General features: G+C 35.6%; 1 protein-coding gene across 1 annotated transcript in view; it reads right to left on the minus strand.

Annotated features, from left to right (window-relative positions):
- Nucleotides 1-13,159, minus strand: part of SPATA48 (spermatogenesis associated 48) — a 113,657-nt gene extending 100,498 nt beyond the window's left edge. The window contains exons 1-2 of the mRNA XM_053713031.1: nt 12,503-13,159; nt 9,831-9,910 (exon numbers count right to left, since the gene is read on the minus strand). Coding sequence (XP_053569006.1) covers nt 9,831-9,910; nt 12,503-12,911 — 489 coding nt within the window. The 5' untranslated portion in view covers nt 12,912-13,159. The remainder of the gene's footprint in view (nt 1-9,830; nt 9,911-12,502) is intronic.
- Nucleotides 13,160-17,378: the final 4,219 nt, after the last annotated feature.

Consider the following 17,378-nt stretch of genomic DNA (forward strand, 5'->3'; position numbering starts at 1 on the left):
AATATGGGAGTAGTTTTATACTGGCATAAACTGTATGCTCCAAACACAAATATAAGAGTCATTTCCTCCACGTCCCCAGTGCCTGCAGAAACTGCCCTATGACCTATCCCTCCTAGGGATAATGTCCTCTTGTGTCCATGTATGAAATAAAGTGCCAATCTTTCTGTGTATATACCCCAAAAATGAAAATTAGCACTTACCTTAGAAATCTGCCCGGCAGTAAGGCAGCTCACTCGGCTTGTGAAGTCCTCTCCCTCACATTGGACTGTGGAAATAAAAAGTACTGAGTATTTTTCTCCCTCAGACTTTCACAAACATGGCAGCATAAAGATATGGGAGGCGCAGTGAGAATTATGTACCACAAGTTCAGCATCAGCATCAAGATATGGGAGGCGCAGTGAGAATTATGTACCACAAGTTCCCATTGCTCTAAAGCCACCAATGCTCTACTGAAGAGATTGATATGGACTACGGCTACATCCTAGGACAAAGCAGCACAATCTTGTACTACTTTAAAAATATCAAACTCTTGATTGAAGAATCTATTCTAACACCTCACTTTACCACTTCCTATCACTAACGTAGGCAAAGAGAATGACTGGGTGGGAGGGAAGGGAGGAGCTATTTAAAAGCTCTGCTGTGGTGCTCTTTGCCGCCTCCTTCTGACCAGGAGGTGAATATCCCATTAGTAATTAAGATGATCCATGGACTCATCGTGTCATAAAAAATAAATACATTGAAACAGATTAAAAAGGGACGAATTTTGCATGTTTGAAGGTATTTGACTGGGAAGGTCTCAAAAGTGTGTGTGTATGTATATATATATATATATATATATATATATGTCTATATATGTGCATATATGTTTATACCGTGTGTATTGAAAATAATCACCCCCTCTTGAAAATAATTACATTTTGTTGCTTTGCAGCCAGAAATAAAGACAGACACATTTTTGTTTATCCAGTTGTAATTACTCAGTGCAACTTATAACATCCAAGTGAAAGATATTACACCAACGTCCAATCGTTTCTGGCATTGGCTCTCTTTTAGAGCCTCTGTCAGAATGGTTGGACGCCATTTTGCAACCAATTGTACATTCCGTGTATAGTTATATTAAGGACACCACACATATTTTACAGCTTATTAAAGAAGTGGTTTGGACACCACAAAATAGCTGGCTTACTATCGATGTGGTGTCCTTATATTCTACTATACCCCATGATATGGGCATCATTGCCATCCGACATTTCCTGGAATCCTTCTATTCTATGGACAATTCTACAGCCAATTTCATCATCAAAGTGACCCATTTTTTGTTAAAACATAATTATTTTATGTTTGAGGGGGTTTTCTGTCTGCAGAGACAGGGCACCGCCATGGGGGCAAAATTTGCCCCCTTTTATGCAAATATTTTTTTTATGGGGTGGCTAGAGATCAATTTTGTCTATGCAGATTGGAACCCCTTCACTCATCATATACAGATGTACAAACGTTTTATAGATGATTTGATCATCATTTGGTCCTCTGATGAGGAATCGGCTGGTGAATTTGTAGACTTTTTGAATATGAGTAACAATGGAGTAAAATTTACCCATGAGTGGCAAAAATCTGAAATTCATTTTTTGGATGTTAGCCTCACAGGAGATATTGAAACTGGGACCATTATTTCCAAATTGTATCTGAAACCCATTGCAGGAAACACCCTTTTACATAGCAAAAGTGCCCATCCTAAACATGTTTTTAAAGGCATTGCCAAAGGGCAATTGCTTAGGGCCAAAAGGATCTGCAATAGGGAATCCGATTACAAGAAGGAGAGTAAACAAGTAAAATGTAGACTACTTGAGAGAGGATATAACCATTCGTTGGTTAAAAATGTCTTGGATGAAGTAACCAAAATTGAAAGAGGGGAGACTCTGCAGAGTAAAACCAATAAAATACCTGACAATCGCACATATTTCATTACTAAGTACTCATCAGAATTTTATGAGATCTACAATATTTTGAAAAAATATTTTCCCATTTTGTATGGGGACAAACAATTAAAATCAGTAGTGGAAAAAGGTTTTAAATGTGTCTATTCCGGAAATCTTACTTTAGGGAACATTCTGTCAAATACCACAGAATCAGAAACCAACTACCTGGCTCTCTGTGAATGGTACCTACAAATGTGGAGTTTCAAGATGCAAGGCTTGTGACTTCATTACGGAAGGAAAAGCCTTCTATTCATGTGTCACCAATCAAACATATGAGACAAAGGGCTGTATAAAATGTTCTACTAGCTATGTAGTATACCTAATCGAATGTGTTGTACATCATTTACAATATGTTGGTATGACGTCCAGAGACATTCGTACACGAGTACGTGAACATTTAGGCTACATTAGAAATGAGAAAACATGCTCAGAGTTATCTAGGCATTTCATTGAAATCCATTGTGGAGATGTTAGATCTTTCAAATGGCGGGCAATTGAGGCCATTAGGAGACCACCTAGAGGGGGAGATAAAGATGCTATATTAGCACGCCAGGAGGCATTCTGGATATTTAAACTCCGTACCCAGATCCCCAATGGCTTCAATTCGGAGTTTGATTTGATCAACCACTGGTGCTGAGCTTCAGCTCAGCCACAGTGTAGCCCTTTATTCTCCGTTTCTTTTAGCATTTATCAGGACTATGGGTTTCGGATAGACATGTATTCAATTGTTTATTTACCATCATAACTTTTTTACAAGTAAACCTATTAATTCTAGTACACTCAACACATTTATGGTTTTACAGTTTAATAGTAGAGAGAATCCAATGAATCTTCAGGCTTTTTATAGTTCTTATAGTTCTTTCTGAACTTATAGACTCTTGTATATTATATTTGGTACCTCTACCTTTCAATGTTGTTCGTATTGTTCATGGTAAATACTTTATGCATATGAATGTATATATTAACAATATCGCTTGTGCTTTGGTGATTAATATGGATTTATTTATATATACAGCAGATTCCTCATGCAGGTATATTAATTAATTAATTTAATTATTTATTTATCCTTTGGGTATCCTTGATCCATTCATGTCTTGTGTTTTCTGCTAATAGGTTCAATGTTCATGAACTTTGCTTTATCTATTTATCTATTTATTTTTTCTCCATAAGCACAAACATAATAATATATCATATATATATATATATTTAGCTCGTAAGCCATAAATTTCTATGCTATTTGCCATGAATTGTCTGAACTAATTATATAAGTGTGTACCGTTTTATTGCAATGAGCTACTTGCACTATCACTGCCGTTATTTCTTCTTTTTGCTTGTTATCAATTTGTACCATATTGTACAAATTATTTTGTTTTATGAAATGTGTTTAGATCTTAAATAATCTTAATGTTGAATAACAATGGTTTCTTGCATAGTTTTTGATATCTTTCAAGATTATCTCTAATATCACCAATAGTATTTTTAAACAATTGATACTTTTCTGTCTATCACTATTTAGCCTATTCTGAACGTTTATTACTATTGCTATTTCAATACATTCTTATGTATTTCTCTATTCCTGTGTATATAAATGTAAATATCATGAACTTTATTATTATTGTTTATCCCCAATTTTTGTTTTGATTTATTGTATTGCAATGATGATTATTACCTCCTTGTACAATATCCATTGTCTAAGTAAGGGTTAAGTGGGAGTCTTCTTACATGCTCCCTTGTAGCCAATGACTGTGATGAGTGTTACTTTTAAACGCCTCATGTAGTAATACACAGCAGGTCTAGATTACGGCATCCAGCCGAAACTAGTAAGACCAGCTGTCTCTCTGTTACCGTGCTGGTACTATACTAGATTTTTTATCTGTTTGTTAATAAAGTCATTTGGATTTTTTTTTTAACTTTGGGACTCCTGAATCTCTTTTTTTGCTTATTTATACATGGGCTACAAGGAGCCCTTTCCTTTCAGGAGCCCAAACAGCCTCACTTTCTCTTTGTGGCTAGCCGTCATATCATCCCACCCCTAGGAGAGCTGAAGACTCGGCACTTACTTTTAGGAGCGGATTGGAGGAGAATTACACACTTTCTTTGTGGCGCGCCCCCAAGATGACGTCAGACGCTTGACTTGCAAGACACAGGTGACGCTGCAGAGGGAGGCTCGTCTAGTGTATAATTCCGCACAGGAGCTGCGGTTCACCGGGACGACGGAGCCATTGCCTTGGAAGCGTTTGGTACCTTTTGTGCAAGCTGTGGAATGTTGTTCATCATTGCCTGTGGGGTGAGTACGAAGGTTTGCATCCTCTGTGCCGATTACCGCAATTGTTTTTTGGCTTGGTATATTTATACATGCTCATCCAGTGCACGTGATAATGACAGTGTGCTCTCTTAGGGGTTAATGTATGAATTTGAATATACAGCTCCCTTGCTACATTGAAATAACATATGGACATGTTTATCAAGTTACAGTGATTGTGAACCTTGGGGAAATCTTCTGTGTTTTTTATAACACCAACATGTCAGGCAAACATAAAGACAACTAAAAAATGGAATCACTGAGTTGGAAAAAGGACGCTGTCTGCCTTGCTAACAAATTGTAATATCAAGTTGTGTGCTAATATTAGTGCAGTCCAGTGCAGTAGCTTATGGCGTCCCGTGCTATCATTAGCGCGCCACTTGTAATCTGGCCAAATTATTTATTCATTTAACTTTTTTACACAGGAGAGGCCAATGGAGGCGCACTTCTAATAGGGGGCACTAGTGATAAAACAAAGCCAACCAGGGCTGATATGTATAAATGGCTCTTACCAGAGCAAATGCAAAGTCATGCCAATATGTGCAAATGATATAAAGTAGATATACAAATATATACACTTCTTTAAGGCAAAAAAATATTCACAGTGTGCATAACAGAGATAGATATTAGTGTATAAAAGGTAAAGTCTCTATGGATTAAAGTCCCAATGAGAGGAATAATCAAACATAGTCAGGTAAGTCTGTTCCTCCGGTGTGGGGACAACGGTCACCAATGTAGGCAGCACTCTCCTCACACCTTAGTGTCGAGTGATCTAGAACAAAATGTAGAGAAAAGAGAGGCGCCTGTGTGTATCTATAGCGAACAGAATGTGACCACAAAAGAACCCCTGATACAGGGTACTCACATTTCCTTTGAGCACTCAGACAGTGCCATCTGGCACAGGCTGGGTGTTTATACAGCAACCCACCTAACTGGTCTCCAGGATGCAGGAACACAGGAATCTCCAAACTTGATACTCCCAGTGGAAGTTATTGGTATTGATAGGCAGTACAAGGCTCCAATTTAAAAAAAATAAAAACGGTTTATTGAAACATCATTAATAATAAAAACAGGAACCAAGAGGTAGGGTGTGCTAGCTGACCCTCCTCACAGTGTGCTACGCGTTTCTCAGCCCTTCAGAACGCTGTTTCATCAGGCATATAGTGATAGCTGTAATTAGCCTTTAAGTAAATAAGCCTTACCAATTAAGGAGAATACACCTGGGAACCTCCCTCACAGGGGAGAGGACCCATAGACTTTAACCCTTTATTTAGAGTGCATATAAATAGTTGTGAAAAAATGCTAACTAAAGCTCTTTGTTATGTGCAAATAGATAATGTGGATTGTTGTGTTTTCAAATAGGAGTGGACATCTAAATGATTTGTTGTTAAAACCCAAAATAAAATTTCTTATTGTTTCATACATATAGCCAAAAATAATAATAACAACAATAGAAAGCCATTTAGTATTACCTGCCAATCTGCCGCTCTGCTGTAATAAATCATGCAAGTGAACTCATATCTACTGATAATGTTGCAAACTGGCCTCAGAAAAAAATACCAGTGATCGGATAACATTCCAACATCTCACGCTAGTAAAAGCGTGTTTACTACTAACGTCACAGAGAAATGGGGCATATACAATGTTTCGTTGTGACGTATAATTGGGGTTAAGTCATTGATGGCCAATCTCGCAGGAGGTGGGAGGTGTGCCTAAGATGTGATAGGGTAACTGATCGTGATGTGTAATAACAATATTTCAAAACAAAAATACGTTTCCGTGATACGGATATATTTAGGGGAATATCCTTAATTCCCAAATAAGATAAAATAAATATATATATGTGTGAGATCCACTATTTTTCATAAATATCAAATATTGATAATAGTGGAGGATGATAACCAGTGGAAGTGTTCATAATATGGAGCATGTATATGTGCTCATTTATTTGGGGAAAATATATTGTTATGCTGAAAGTCACAAGACAATCTCTAGGGAATACAAAATAAAATGAAAGAAAATAATAAGAGATGTATGTGTCACCGCAATGTGTATATGTCTATAACCAAGGTGTAAAGAATAAAATTGATAAGAGTGGGGCCAATATAGATGAAAATAATGTATAAACTAGGAATATGGTAATACTAATGGTGAAGGCCAAAAAATATAGAAACTAGAAATATGCTAATATTAATGTAAAGGCCAATAATATATATAAATATATGTATGTGTGTGGGTGTGTATGAGGAAAGTGTGGATCTGATAGCTAGAGGGCTGTGTAAAATATAACTAAATATGTCTATAATCATAAACAGATCACATTTGCACATATCAAGACTCATATCTCAAAATGAATACAATATAAAATAAAGTATAATATATGACTATTTATAAAGAATCAATATGCACAACTAAACTCCAGTGTACACTGAATAATAACAGGATATCATATATCAGTTAAAAGCCGCTGAATCTACCACTTCATTTAGACCTGTAGGAAAAAGAGACTGGAACTTAAAGATCCAAAACGTTTACATTTGTCTTAATTCGATGTACCTATTGTATTTGAGAGAAGGTAAAATATATTCAATAGGAGTAATATGAAAACTACTGTGTCTGTAGATAATGTCTAGGCACACTGTGGAGTAGTGACTTTTTCCTAATACTGCATAGATGTTCACTCCATCTTGTACGAACGTTACGTGTCATACGTCCTAAGTACTGGAGACCACACTTACATGATAATACATATATCACAAAAGATGTATTACAGGGGATCCTGCCCCTGATCTAACAAAATTCTCCTGTAGTATTGGCAATAACAGACGTGCACCTGTGTTTGACGTATTTACACATTGAACATCTAGGATGTCCACATCTGTAAATACCTGAAGGAGTATTATTCTGTGTTGACTTTCTTATCCCAGATTTTTTAGACATTAATATTTTACTGGGAGCAAGCTTTTGCTTGAGGGTAGGGCTCTCCTAAAGGTCAAGAGGGGTTAGGGGTCTAAGATTTGTTTGAGTACTGGATCTTTCTGAAGAATGTGCCAATGTTTTTGTAGAGATTTTTTAATGGCTCTATGGTTGGAATTATATTGGGTAATGAAACATGGTTGTAGAGTACTGTTTTCAACCTCATTACTTGTTGTAGTTTTTTTAGGTTTATCTTTAAGCATGTCAGCTCTATCTAAAGCTCTATATTTTACCTTCTCAAAAATACAATAGGTACATCAAATTAAGACAAAGGGAAACATTTTGGATCTTTAAGTTCCAGTCTCTTTTTCCTACAGGTCTAAATGAAGTGATAGATTCAGCGGCTTTTAACTGATATATGATATCCTGTTATTATTCAGTGTACACTGGAGTTTAGTTGTGCATATTGATTCTTTATAAATAGTCATATTTTACTTTATTTTATATTGTATTCATTTTGAGATATGAGTCTTGGTATGTGCAAATGGGATCTCTTTATGATTTTAGACATATTTGGTTATATTTCACACGTCCCTCTAGCTATCAGATCCACACTTTCCTCATACACACACACACACACACACACACATACAGTATATATATATATATATATATATATATATATATATATATATATATATATATATATATATATATATATATATATATATAGGCCTTTACATTAATATTAGCAAATTTCTAGTTTCTATATTTTTTGGCCTTCACCTTTAGTATTACTATATTCCTAGTTTATACATTATTTTCAACTATATTGGCCCCACTCTTATCAATTTATTCTTTACACTTTGGTTATAGACATATACACATTGCGGTGACACATACATATCTTATTATTTACTTTAATTTTATTTTGTATTCCCTAGATTGTCTTGTGACTGTCAGTATAACAATATATTTTCCCCATATAAATGAGCACATATGCATACTCCGTATTATGAACACTTCCACTGGTTATCATCCTACACTATTATCAATATTTGATATTTATGAAAAATTGTGGATCTCACACACACACATATATATATATAAATATATATATATATATTTTATTTTATCTTATTTGGGAATTAAGGATATTCCCCTAAAGATATCCGTATCACGGAATAATATTTTTGTTTTAAAATATTGTTATTACACATCACGATCAGTTATCCTATCACATCTTAGGCACACCTCCCACCTCCTGCGAGATTGGCCGTCAATGACTTAACCCCAATTATACGTCACAGCGAAACATTGTATACGCCCCTTTTCTCTGTAAAGTTAGTAGTAAACACGCTTTTACTAGCGTGAGATGCTATCCGATCACTGGTATTTTTTTCTGAGGCCAGTTTGCAACATTATCAGTAGATATGAGTTCACTTGCATCATTTATTACAGCAGAGTGGCAGATTGGTAGATACATACTAAATGGCTTTCTATTGTAGTTATTATTTTTGGTTATATGTATGAAACGATAAGAAATTTTATTTTGGGTTTTAACAACGAATCATTTAGATGTCTACCCCTATTTGAAAACACCACGATCCACATTATCTATTTGCACATAACAAAGCGCATTTTTTCACAACTATTAATATGCACTCTAAATAAAGGGTTAAAGTCTCTGGGTCCTCTCACCTGTGAGGGAGGTTCCCAGGTGTATTCTCCTTGATTAGTAAGGCTTATGTACTTAAAAGCTAATTACAGCTACCACTATATGCCTGATGAAACAGCGTTCTGAAGCGCTGAGAAACACGTAGCACACTGTGAGGAGGGTCAGCTAGCACACCCTACCTCTTGGCTCCTGTTTTTATTACTATTAATGTTTTAATAAACCGTTTTTATTTTTAAAATTGGAACCTTGTACTGCCTATAAATACCGATCACTTCCACTGGAAGTATCAAGTTTTGATATTCCTGTGTTCCTGCATCTGGGAGACCAGTTAGCTGGGTCGCTGTATAAACACCCAGCCTGTGCCAGATGACACTGTCTGAGTGCTCAAAGGAAATGTGAGTACCCTGTATCAGGGTTTGTTTGGTGGTCACATTCTGTTCGCTATAGATACACACAGGTGCCTCTCTTTGCTCTACATTTTGTTCTAATATACTTTTTTGGTTTGTATAATTGTTGACCTAGGGCAATAGTAATTTTTTAAAAAAAAAAAAACACAATATTACTCCTTCCCCCGCATTCCAGCACCTTTTTTGGCGCCAAACAACGTAAAAAAGGCAAGCAATATTTAATTTTCATCCATTTCGTCCAATAATTTATTTGCACATCACTAGTAAAATTATTATTACTTTTCATGCACCATTTTTTTTTTTTTTGCAAAACATAAATGCTGCCCACAAGTGCTAACTATAAAAAACTACACAATTACCTTATTTTATTTTAATGATTAAATATGTTCTGTGATGAGTATCACAGATGTTAAGATTATTTCTTACTATCATAGATGTTGAGATAATTTAATTTTGTTCACATTGGAACAATGACACACACATTGATTTTGATGTTTTCCAAAAAAAAAAGGGAATTTTGAAATACTTTAATAGGTATAATAAAATCCTACCTTAAATATAAATGTCTGGGTTAAAGATGTATTGGGTACACGGATCATACAAGGAGACAATTTAGATTTGCTTGTCCAGCCTGTTAATATAAAATATAGAACATTCAATTTAAATTTCTTTTAAGGGCTGCAGATATAAATAAAATTGCAATTAAAGAAATAATAATAAAACAGGATAGATTCTGGGACTAAGCAAAAAAAAAATTGGAAAGTTCTTTCAAAGTCTCTTACAAATAGCTATCACATTTTGAACTAAATATGAAAGAAAATACACCTTAAATCCTAATTAAAGTACAGATACCGAGGGGGGGTGGGGGGTGGGGGGGGGTGGTACTGAACTTCATAAGTGAATTTCTATGTAGCAAAGTCCCCACTGATGTTTAAACCCCTCATGTGTATATGTTTTTCTATCTTAGAAAATGAAATGCATGTTGTGTTAGGGTTGAAAGCACTTGTAAGTATTTACTTCCTTGAGAGTCAATGTGCATTTATACAAAGTATTTTATGTCAGCCCTATTAGTGCAGTTCAATACACTCTAATGGCTGAAATGGATTTATAGCACTGTTAAATTTGTTGTACTGCTGGCCTGTTGTAGGTATAAGGAACTAAAAAGTGTATGGATTAGAAATAGGAATGCTTTTAGAACAGCTAATGCATTTCTCGTTCTCTACCCAGAATCCAAAGCTAATCTAACAATACATACTTCCAGAATTTGTGCAAAACTATTACTTTTTAATAACAGGGCAAAAGTTTTGACCGGGGATTCAATACAAATATACACAGCAAATAAATATTATTTATAGCAATGTTTATTATCGAGTCTGAAAAAGCATTAAAGAGATAGTCTAGTCAAAATTAAACTTTCATGATTCAGACAGAGCATGCAATTTTATGCAGCTTTCTTATATACTCCTACTATCAGTTTTTCTTTGTTCTCTTGGTATCTTTATTCAAAACAGCAAGAATGTAAGATTAGGAGCCAGCTCATTTATGGTTCAGCACCTGGGTAACACTTGCTGATTGGTGGCTACATTTAGACACCAATCAGCAAGTGCTACCCAGGTGCTGAACCAAAAATGGTCCGGCTCCTAACCTTACATTCTTGCTTTTTCAAATAAAGATACCAAGAGAACGAAGAAAAATTGTCGCATGTCACATGATACTTTTTCTCTGTTCTGTCTAATTGAAAATGTTTAAAATGTATTAAAGTGATTTTTTAAAACTGATGTTGCTGCACTGAATAAGCCAACATTTGTTTGTGGGAGTTATCCCACAGGGACTCAGCTGTGTGCAGTCATACACTGCCTTAGACAACACCTTTTATTTTTCGTTTCTAATTAATTAGGTTTGCCTTTTTTTTAAGAAAATAAGGGAGGCTAAGGAATTGACAAATATCACATAGTACATTGATATATTATACAGCAGTTTTCTGGGGGGAAAAAACTTTATTTACAACTTGATACAATTTGGTACAACAAAATTCTTCATACAAATCATCTTCATTCACACAGTCTATATAATAGACTAACCTTAGCACCCTGATGCTTTATAATGGCTAACCTTAGCACCCTGATGTTTCAAAACTACATTTCCCATGATGTTCAGCTAGACTGCAGAGTGCCTAAGCATCATGGGAAATGTAGTTTCAAAACATCTCGGGAGGGGGGGTTAAGGTTAGCCATCACTGGTCTAGCGTAAAGGGACATGAAACACAACATTTTTCTTTCATGATTCAGATAGAGGATACAATTTTAAACAACTTTCTAATTTATTTCTATTATCTAAATTGTTTTATTCTCTTGGTCTCATTTGTTGAAAGAGCAGCACTGCCCTAAGAGAGAGAGAGAGAGAGAGAGAGAGAGAGAGAGAGAGAGAGAGAGAGAGAGAGAGAGAAAAAAATATAACACAACACGGCCCGTGTGAACGGGCTTTAGGACTAGTATATATAACCACCAATCAACAGCTAGAACCTAGGTTCTCTGTTGCTCCTGAGTTTGCTTAGATAAACCTTTCATCAAAGGATAACAAGAGAAGGAATAAAAATAAATAATAGAAGTAAACTGGAAAGTTGTTTAAAATTGTATTCTCTATCAGCATCATGAAAGAAAATGTTTGGATTTCATGTCCCTTTATTACATTCAACAACTTTCTACAAATCCATTTTCTCTCTTTAGGCACAGTAGGAAGAAAGACATTAAACTATCAGATACATCAAAATGATTGACTAAATATGCGTACAAACGTACAATAATAAATGTTTGAAATCAAGATTTTTACATGTAAAATATATGCAAGAAAAATAAGCTGATTATAAGGGAACCGTGGAGACTATTAAAAAGTTTGGGCAAATAAGGGAGATCACTGGATCTCCCTTATTTGTGCTGAAAATAAAAAATACATTTTTACTGTACTGAAAATAAAAATAAAATACACTTTTGTTTTTATACATATGGGGTGTGTCACTGCAAACCAATAGAGCAGTGGGAGTTTTTCTTTTTAGCCAGTTAGCCTCTACCCCACCTATACTTTCTGTGAGTAACACAATCCAAATAAATAACGTTAATCAGATCAGTGTGAAATATAACTTTTTGATATGCATGATAGTCCTGTTGTAAAAGTTTAATGCCCATATGATAATACATATGCTAGTGATTGTATGCATTGTAAATACCTCCAAGATTTGCCCTGAGCGCAGTGTCAGATCTGGCTACAGAATTCCACTTCATCCCTCCTCTGTAAATGAAATCATTGTAGCCAATGGTTGCTTGTGTAGTGTCCTTGGTAGACATACGTTGGAGATGTGATGGTACATATCTAGTAGGTGGTGCTGTCATTACCCGCTGCATTCTTTTGTTCTGCTCCCATGGATCTGTGTTCTGGGGCTTCACGTCACTCTGATCCACTAAGCTAGGGATTGATTTACCAGTCCCAGGCCTTAACTGTGCATCTGCCCCTGCACTTACAAAGCCTGAGCATGGATCCAGAAGGGTCACATCATCCCTAAGAGGATGGGGACAATACCCAGGCATACCAGGAGCTGAGGAGCGAGGGTTAAACTTAATGAAACAAGTCTGATCCATCTGTTCATTTAAACTTGACAAATCCCACTTCTCTTCAGTGAAGTTAGCAAAAAAGCATATGTGAGATACTGAGATGTGCAGCTCTGAATCCAAGAATGCCTGGAACTATGTAAAATGGCAGATTTATTTCCTGTTTACTCCACTGAATGCTGCATGTTCTTCCTTCTTTCTTTAAAAAAACAAAAACAGGGACCTTTAAATGTTTTGTATTTACTTTGTTTGCTTTGTCATTCTTGCTAAATAGGATCTGTAAGGTGTTATCATCAGACTGATCGAGAGCTGCCTAAGCATCCTGTTGCTAGGAGACAACTGTAACAAAAACACAAAAGAAAACTATTAATTCTATGTAATGGAATGTTGTTAAGGGGCGGGTGCTGAAGGGCTCAGTATGGCATTGTCACATAAGACTGATACCAGTGCTACACTAAATTTCTATATTAAACAGCATGTCAGATGAACACAAATCCTATAAATTAAAGCAAAATGTACACTTATATATGAACAAGCATCATATGAGCAATTTTTTTTGCAAAATAAGTGTACAGGGGAACAATATGCATGTGGTATTCACTTGCACAGCAGAGAAGCACTCTTTTTTGTATTAAGCATTTCTAATTATTAAGAAGAATCCCTGTTTCAATAGGAATAACCACTTCAATTAATTCAGTATTGAAAAAGGCTATGTAATGTGTTTTGAAAGCAGGATTTTTATTTAAAGGGACAGTCTAGTCAAAATTAAACTTTCATGATTCAGATAGGGGGTGCATTTTTAAATAACTTTCCAATTTACTTTTATCATCAAATTTGCTTTGTTCTCTTTGTATTTTTTGCTGAAAGCTAAACCTAGGTAGGCTCAAACTGATTTCTAAACTGTTAAAAAGCGGCCTTTTATCTTATGCATTTTGACAGTTTTTGACAGTTAAACAGTGTTAGTTCACTTTTGCCATATAGATAACATAGTGCTCACACCTGTGCAGTTATTAAGAGTCAGCACTGATTGGCTAAAATGCATGTCTCTCAAAAGAACTGAGATAAGGGGACAGTCTGCAGAGGATTAGAAACAAGTTAAAAATGTATTAATATAACTGTGTTGTAATGCCAAACTGGAGAATGGGTAATAAAAGACATTCTTCTATCTTTTTAAAACAATAAAAATTCTGGAGCAGACTGTCCCTTTAATTATTAACATCAGTTTATAAAGTGTACATTATTAAATCATATAATTATTTTTGCAAATTAACATATTTAAACCTCAAGACAGTGAATTGCAAATATTTATAAACATTTAAATGTCCATATTTAATTTGTGTACAAGTTGCTTAGTTTAAACTTGTGATCTGAACAAAATATTTTGTACGTTTGATTTAAAATAATAAAAATAGTATTAATAGTAATAATTTATTATTATTATTAGCATATAAACTGATCATGAGAAAGGACTTTAACATCAAAAATGGCTGTGTGAGCAGCCCCAAAATAGCTTTACAGACAATTGCCTAGTATCATTTTTTTGTGTTAACACAAAGTGGAAATCATTCAGCAGGTATAATTTTGGGATAGATTCCGAGTGGCGCAATAAGGATTTTATTGCAGTTCTTTTTTGCGCACCGGAAGTTGCGCGGATATTACAAGTTGAGAGTAGATGTTTTTACTTTAGAATAATTGAATTTAACACATCTGAATAGTGCAACTTCAGAGTTCTGGCTAACTGTTGCGCAAGTCAAAAAAGTGGAACAAAACACATCAAAAATATATTTGAATACACAGTTAAACTCATAATAACACTATCTAATAAAAAAAAATTTTTTAAACATTGCAAAAAATAGTTATAAGTGCTCAAAGATATAAGGTCTCAGGTGTTAGAAAAAAAAAAGCCGGCAAAGGGCTTTAAAGGGACATTAAGGGCTAAATTACAAGTGGAGTGCTAATTTTTTGCTTTCCCGTAAATGGGCAAATTCTCCCGTTTACGGGCGCACAATATATAAACAGCCATTACAAGTAGCAGTAGCAATTAGCACTCAGAAAATTAACCAGAAATCAGTGAGAGTGCCCCAATTGCCCCCAAAATAAATTATCTTTTAGTTTTTTATTAAAAAAAATATATATATTTTTTTAAAAATAAAAAACAACTTCACTGAGCAGTTTTTTGGGGGTAAAGTTTTTTGTGGGGTGTTATAAAAAAAAAACGGCACTGAAAAGTACCTTTACATTGTGGTCTTTGGCGACTGTGTGTTCCTGTAAACATATATATATATATATATATATATGTATATGCTTATATACAGTACATATATATTCATGTGTTAATATGTGTATATATATATATTAACACAAATATATATGTATGTATTCATATAAATTTATATTTACTGCCCATCTCTGTGCCACTTACCCCCTTTGCTGCTCTAGGTTCTCATGTCCTGTCTCACAGCATGAGAACGAGGCTCCCATTGGAGCTTATATAAGCACGCTCTATTGAGTGAAAAGCTTCCATACAATGTGAAGCAAAGTCGCGTTTGCATTGCAGGAGTGCAAATATTTTGATCGTGAAAGTGCGATTTTGCGCTCCACTCGTAATCTGGCCTTAAATAAATGCTAGATAGATTGATACGTTATCATGAACATGCATCTTGTGATCATTTGACAAAGGGACCGGATCCATTCGGAAACGTTATGATTTTTTTATCTAATATATATTAAAAGCTAAATTTTATATCGGAAACGTCCAGCGAGTGCTTTCTTGCTGCACATAAATATATATATATATATAGTCAGTTAAAACATATATTTCAGGGCTATGTTAAATAAAACTAGTGTGGAATTACTATTTTAAAATTACTTTGTTTAAACAAGTACATACTTGAAGCTGCCAATTCTCAAAAAGTGTCTTACTACCACCAGCAACTTGAATTCATAGAAAAGAAAGCAGACAAATAGAATAGTGCTACAAATATTTAGTATAGTATAATTAATGCAATATAATTAATGTAAAATATAATGAAGATAGTAATGGTGATTATAGGGATGTAGTACTTCTTTGAACACTAGTGATGTCACGAATAGTTTGCCGGCGAATAGTTCCCAGCGAACATAGCATCGCGATATGCGATGTTCGATCCGCCACCTATTCGTCATCATTGAGTAATACTTTGACCCTGTACCTCACAGTCAGCAGGCACATTCCAGCCAATCAGCAGCAGACCCTCCCTCCCAGACCCTCCTACTTCCTGGACAGCATCCATTTTAGATTCATTCGGAAGCTGCATTCTTAGTGAGAGGAGGGACAGTGTAGCTGCTGCTGCTGATTGAATAGGGAAATCTATTGCTAGGCTAGTGTATTCAGTGTCCACTACAGTCCTGAAGGACTCATCTGATCTCGGCTGTAAGGACAGCACCCCAAAAAGCCCTTTTTAGGGCTAGAACATCTGCTTTTTTTTTTTTTTCCTGTGTAATCTAATTGCAGTTGCCTGCCTGCCTGCCAGCGTGTGTGTCAGGCTCACAGCGTATACTGTGCCCACTTGCCCAGTGCCACCACTCATATCTGGTGTAACAGTAGTGTAGATTTTTAAAAAAAAAACACTTTTTTGACTGTGTTAAATAATAGCAGTCAGTTTCCTTCACACGTGTGCGTTTCAGTGCCTGCCTGCCAGGGCACAGTGTCACCCCAGTGCAACTCATATCTGGTGTAACAGTAGTGTAGATTTAAAAAAAAAAAACACTTTTTTGACTGTGTTAAATAATAGCAGTCAGTTTCCTTCACACGTGTGCGTTTCAGGGCCTGCCTGCCAGGGCACAGTGTCACCCCAGTGCAACTCATATCTGGTGTAACAGTAGTGTAGATTTAAAAAAAAACAACACTTTTTTGACTGTGTTAAATAATAGCAGTCAGTGTCCTTCACACGTGTGCGTTTCAGGGCCTGCCTGCCAGGGCACAGTGTCACACCAGTGCAACTCATATGTGGTGTAACAGTAGTGTAGATTTAAAAAAAAACAACACTTTTTTGACTGTGTTAAATAATATCAGTCAGTTTCCTTCACACGTGTGCGTTTCAGTGCCTGCCTGCCAGGGCACAGTGTCACCCCAGTGCAACTCATATCTGGTGTAACAGTAGTGTACATTTAAAAAAAAAAAAACACTTTTTTGACTGTGTTAAATAATAGCAGTTAATTTCCTTCACACGTGTGCGTTTCAGTGCCTGCCTGCCAGGGCACAGTGTCACCCCAGTGCAACTCATATCTGGTGTAACAGTAGTGTACATTTAAAAAAAAAAAAAACACTTTTTTGACTGTGTTAAATAATAGCAGTTAATTTCCTTCACACGTGTGCGTTTCAGTGCCTGCCTGCCAGGGCACAGTGTCACCCCAGTGCAACTCATATCTGGTGTAACAGTAGTGTAGATTTAAAAAAATGGGGAGTTTGCGGTTCAGCAAATGGACTGTTTGCGGTTGTTTGCGGTTGTTTGCGGT

This window comes from Bombina bombina, chromosome 5 (assembly GCF_027579735.1).
Source record: "Bombina bombina isolate aBomBom1 chromosome 5, aBomBom1.pri, whole genome shotgun sequence".
Taxonomy (NCBI): Eukaryota; Metazoa; Chordata; class Amphibia; order Anura; family Bombinatoridae; genus Bombina; species Bombina bombina.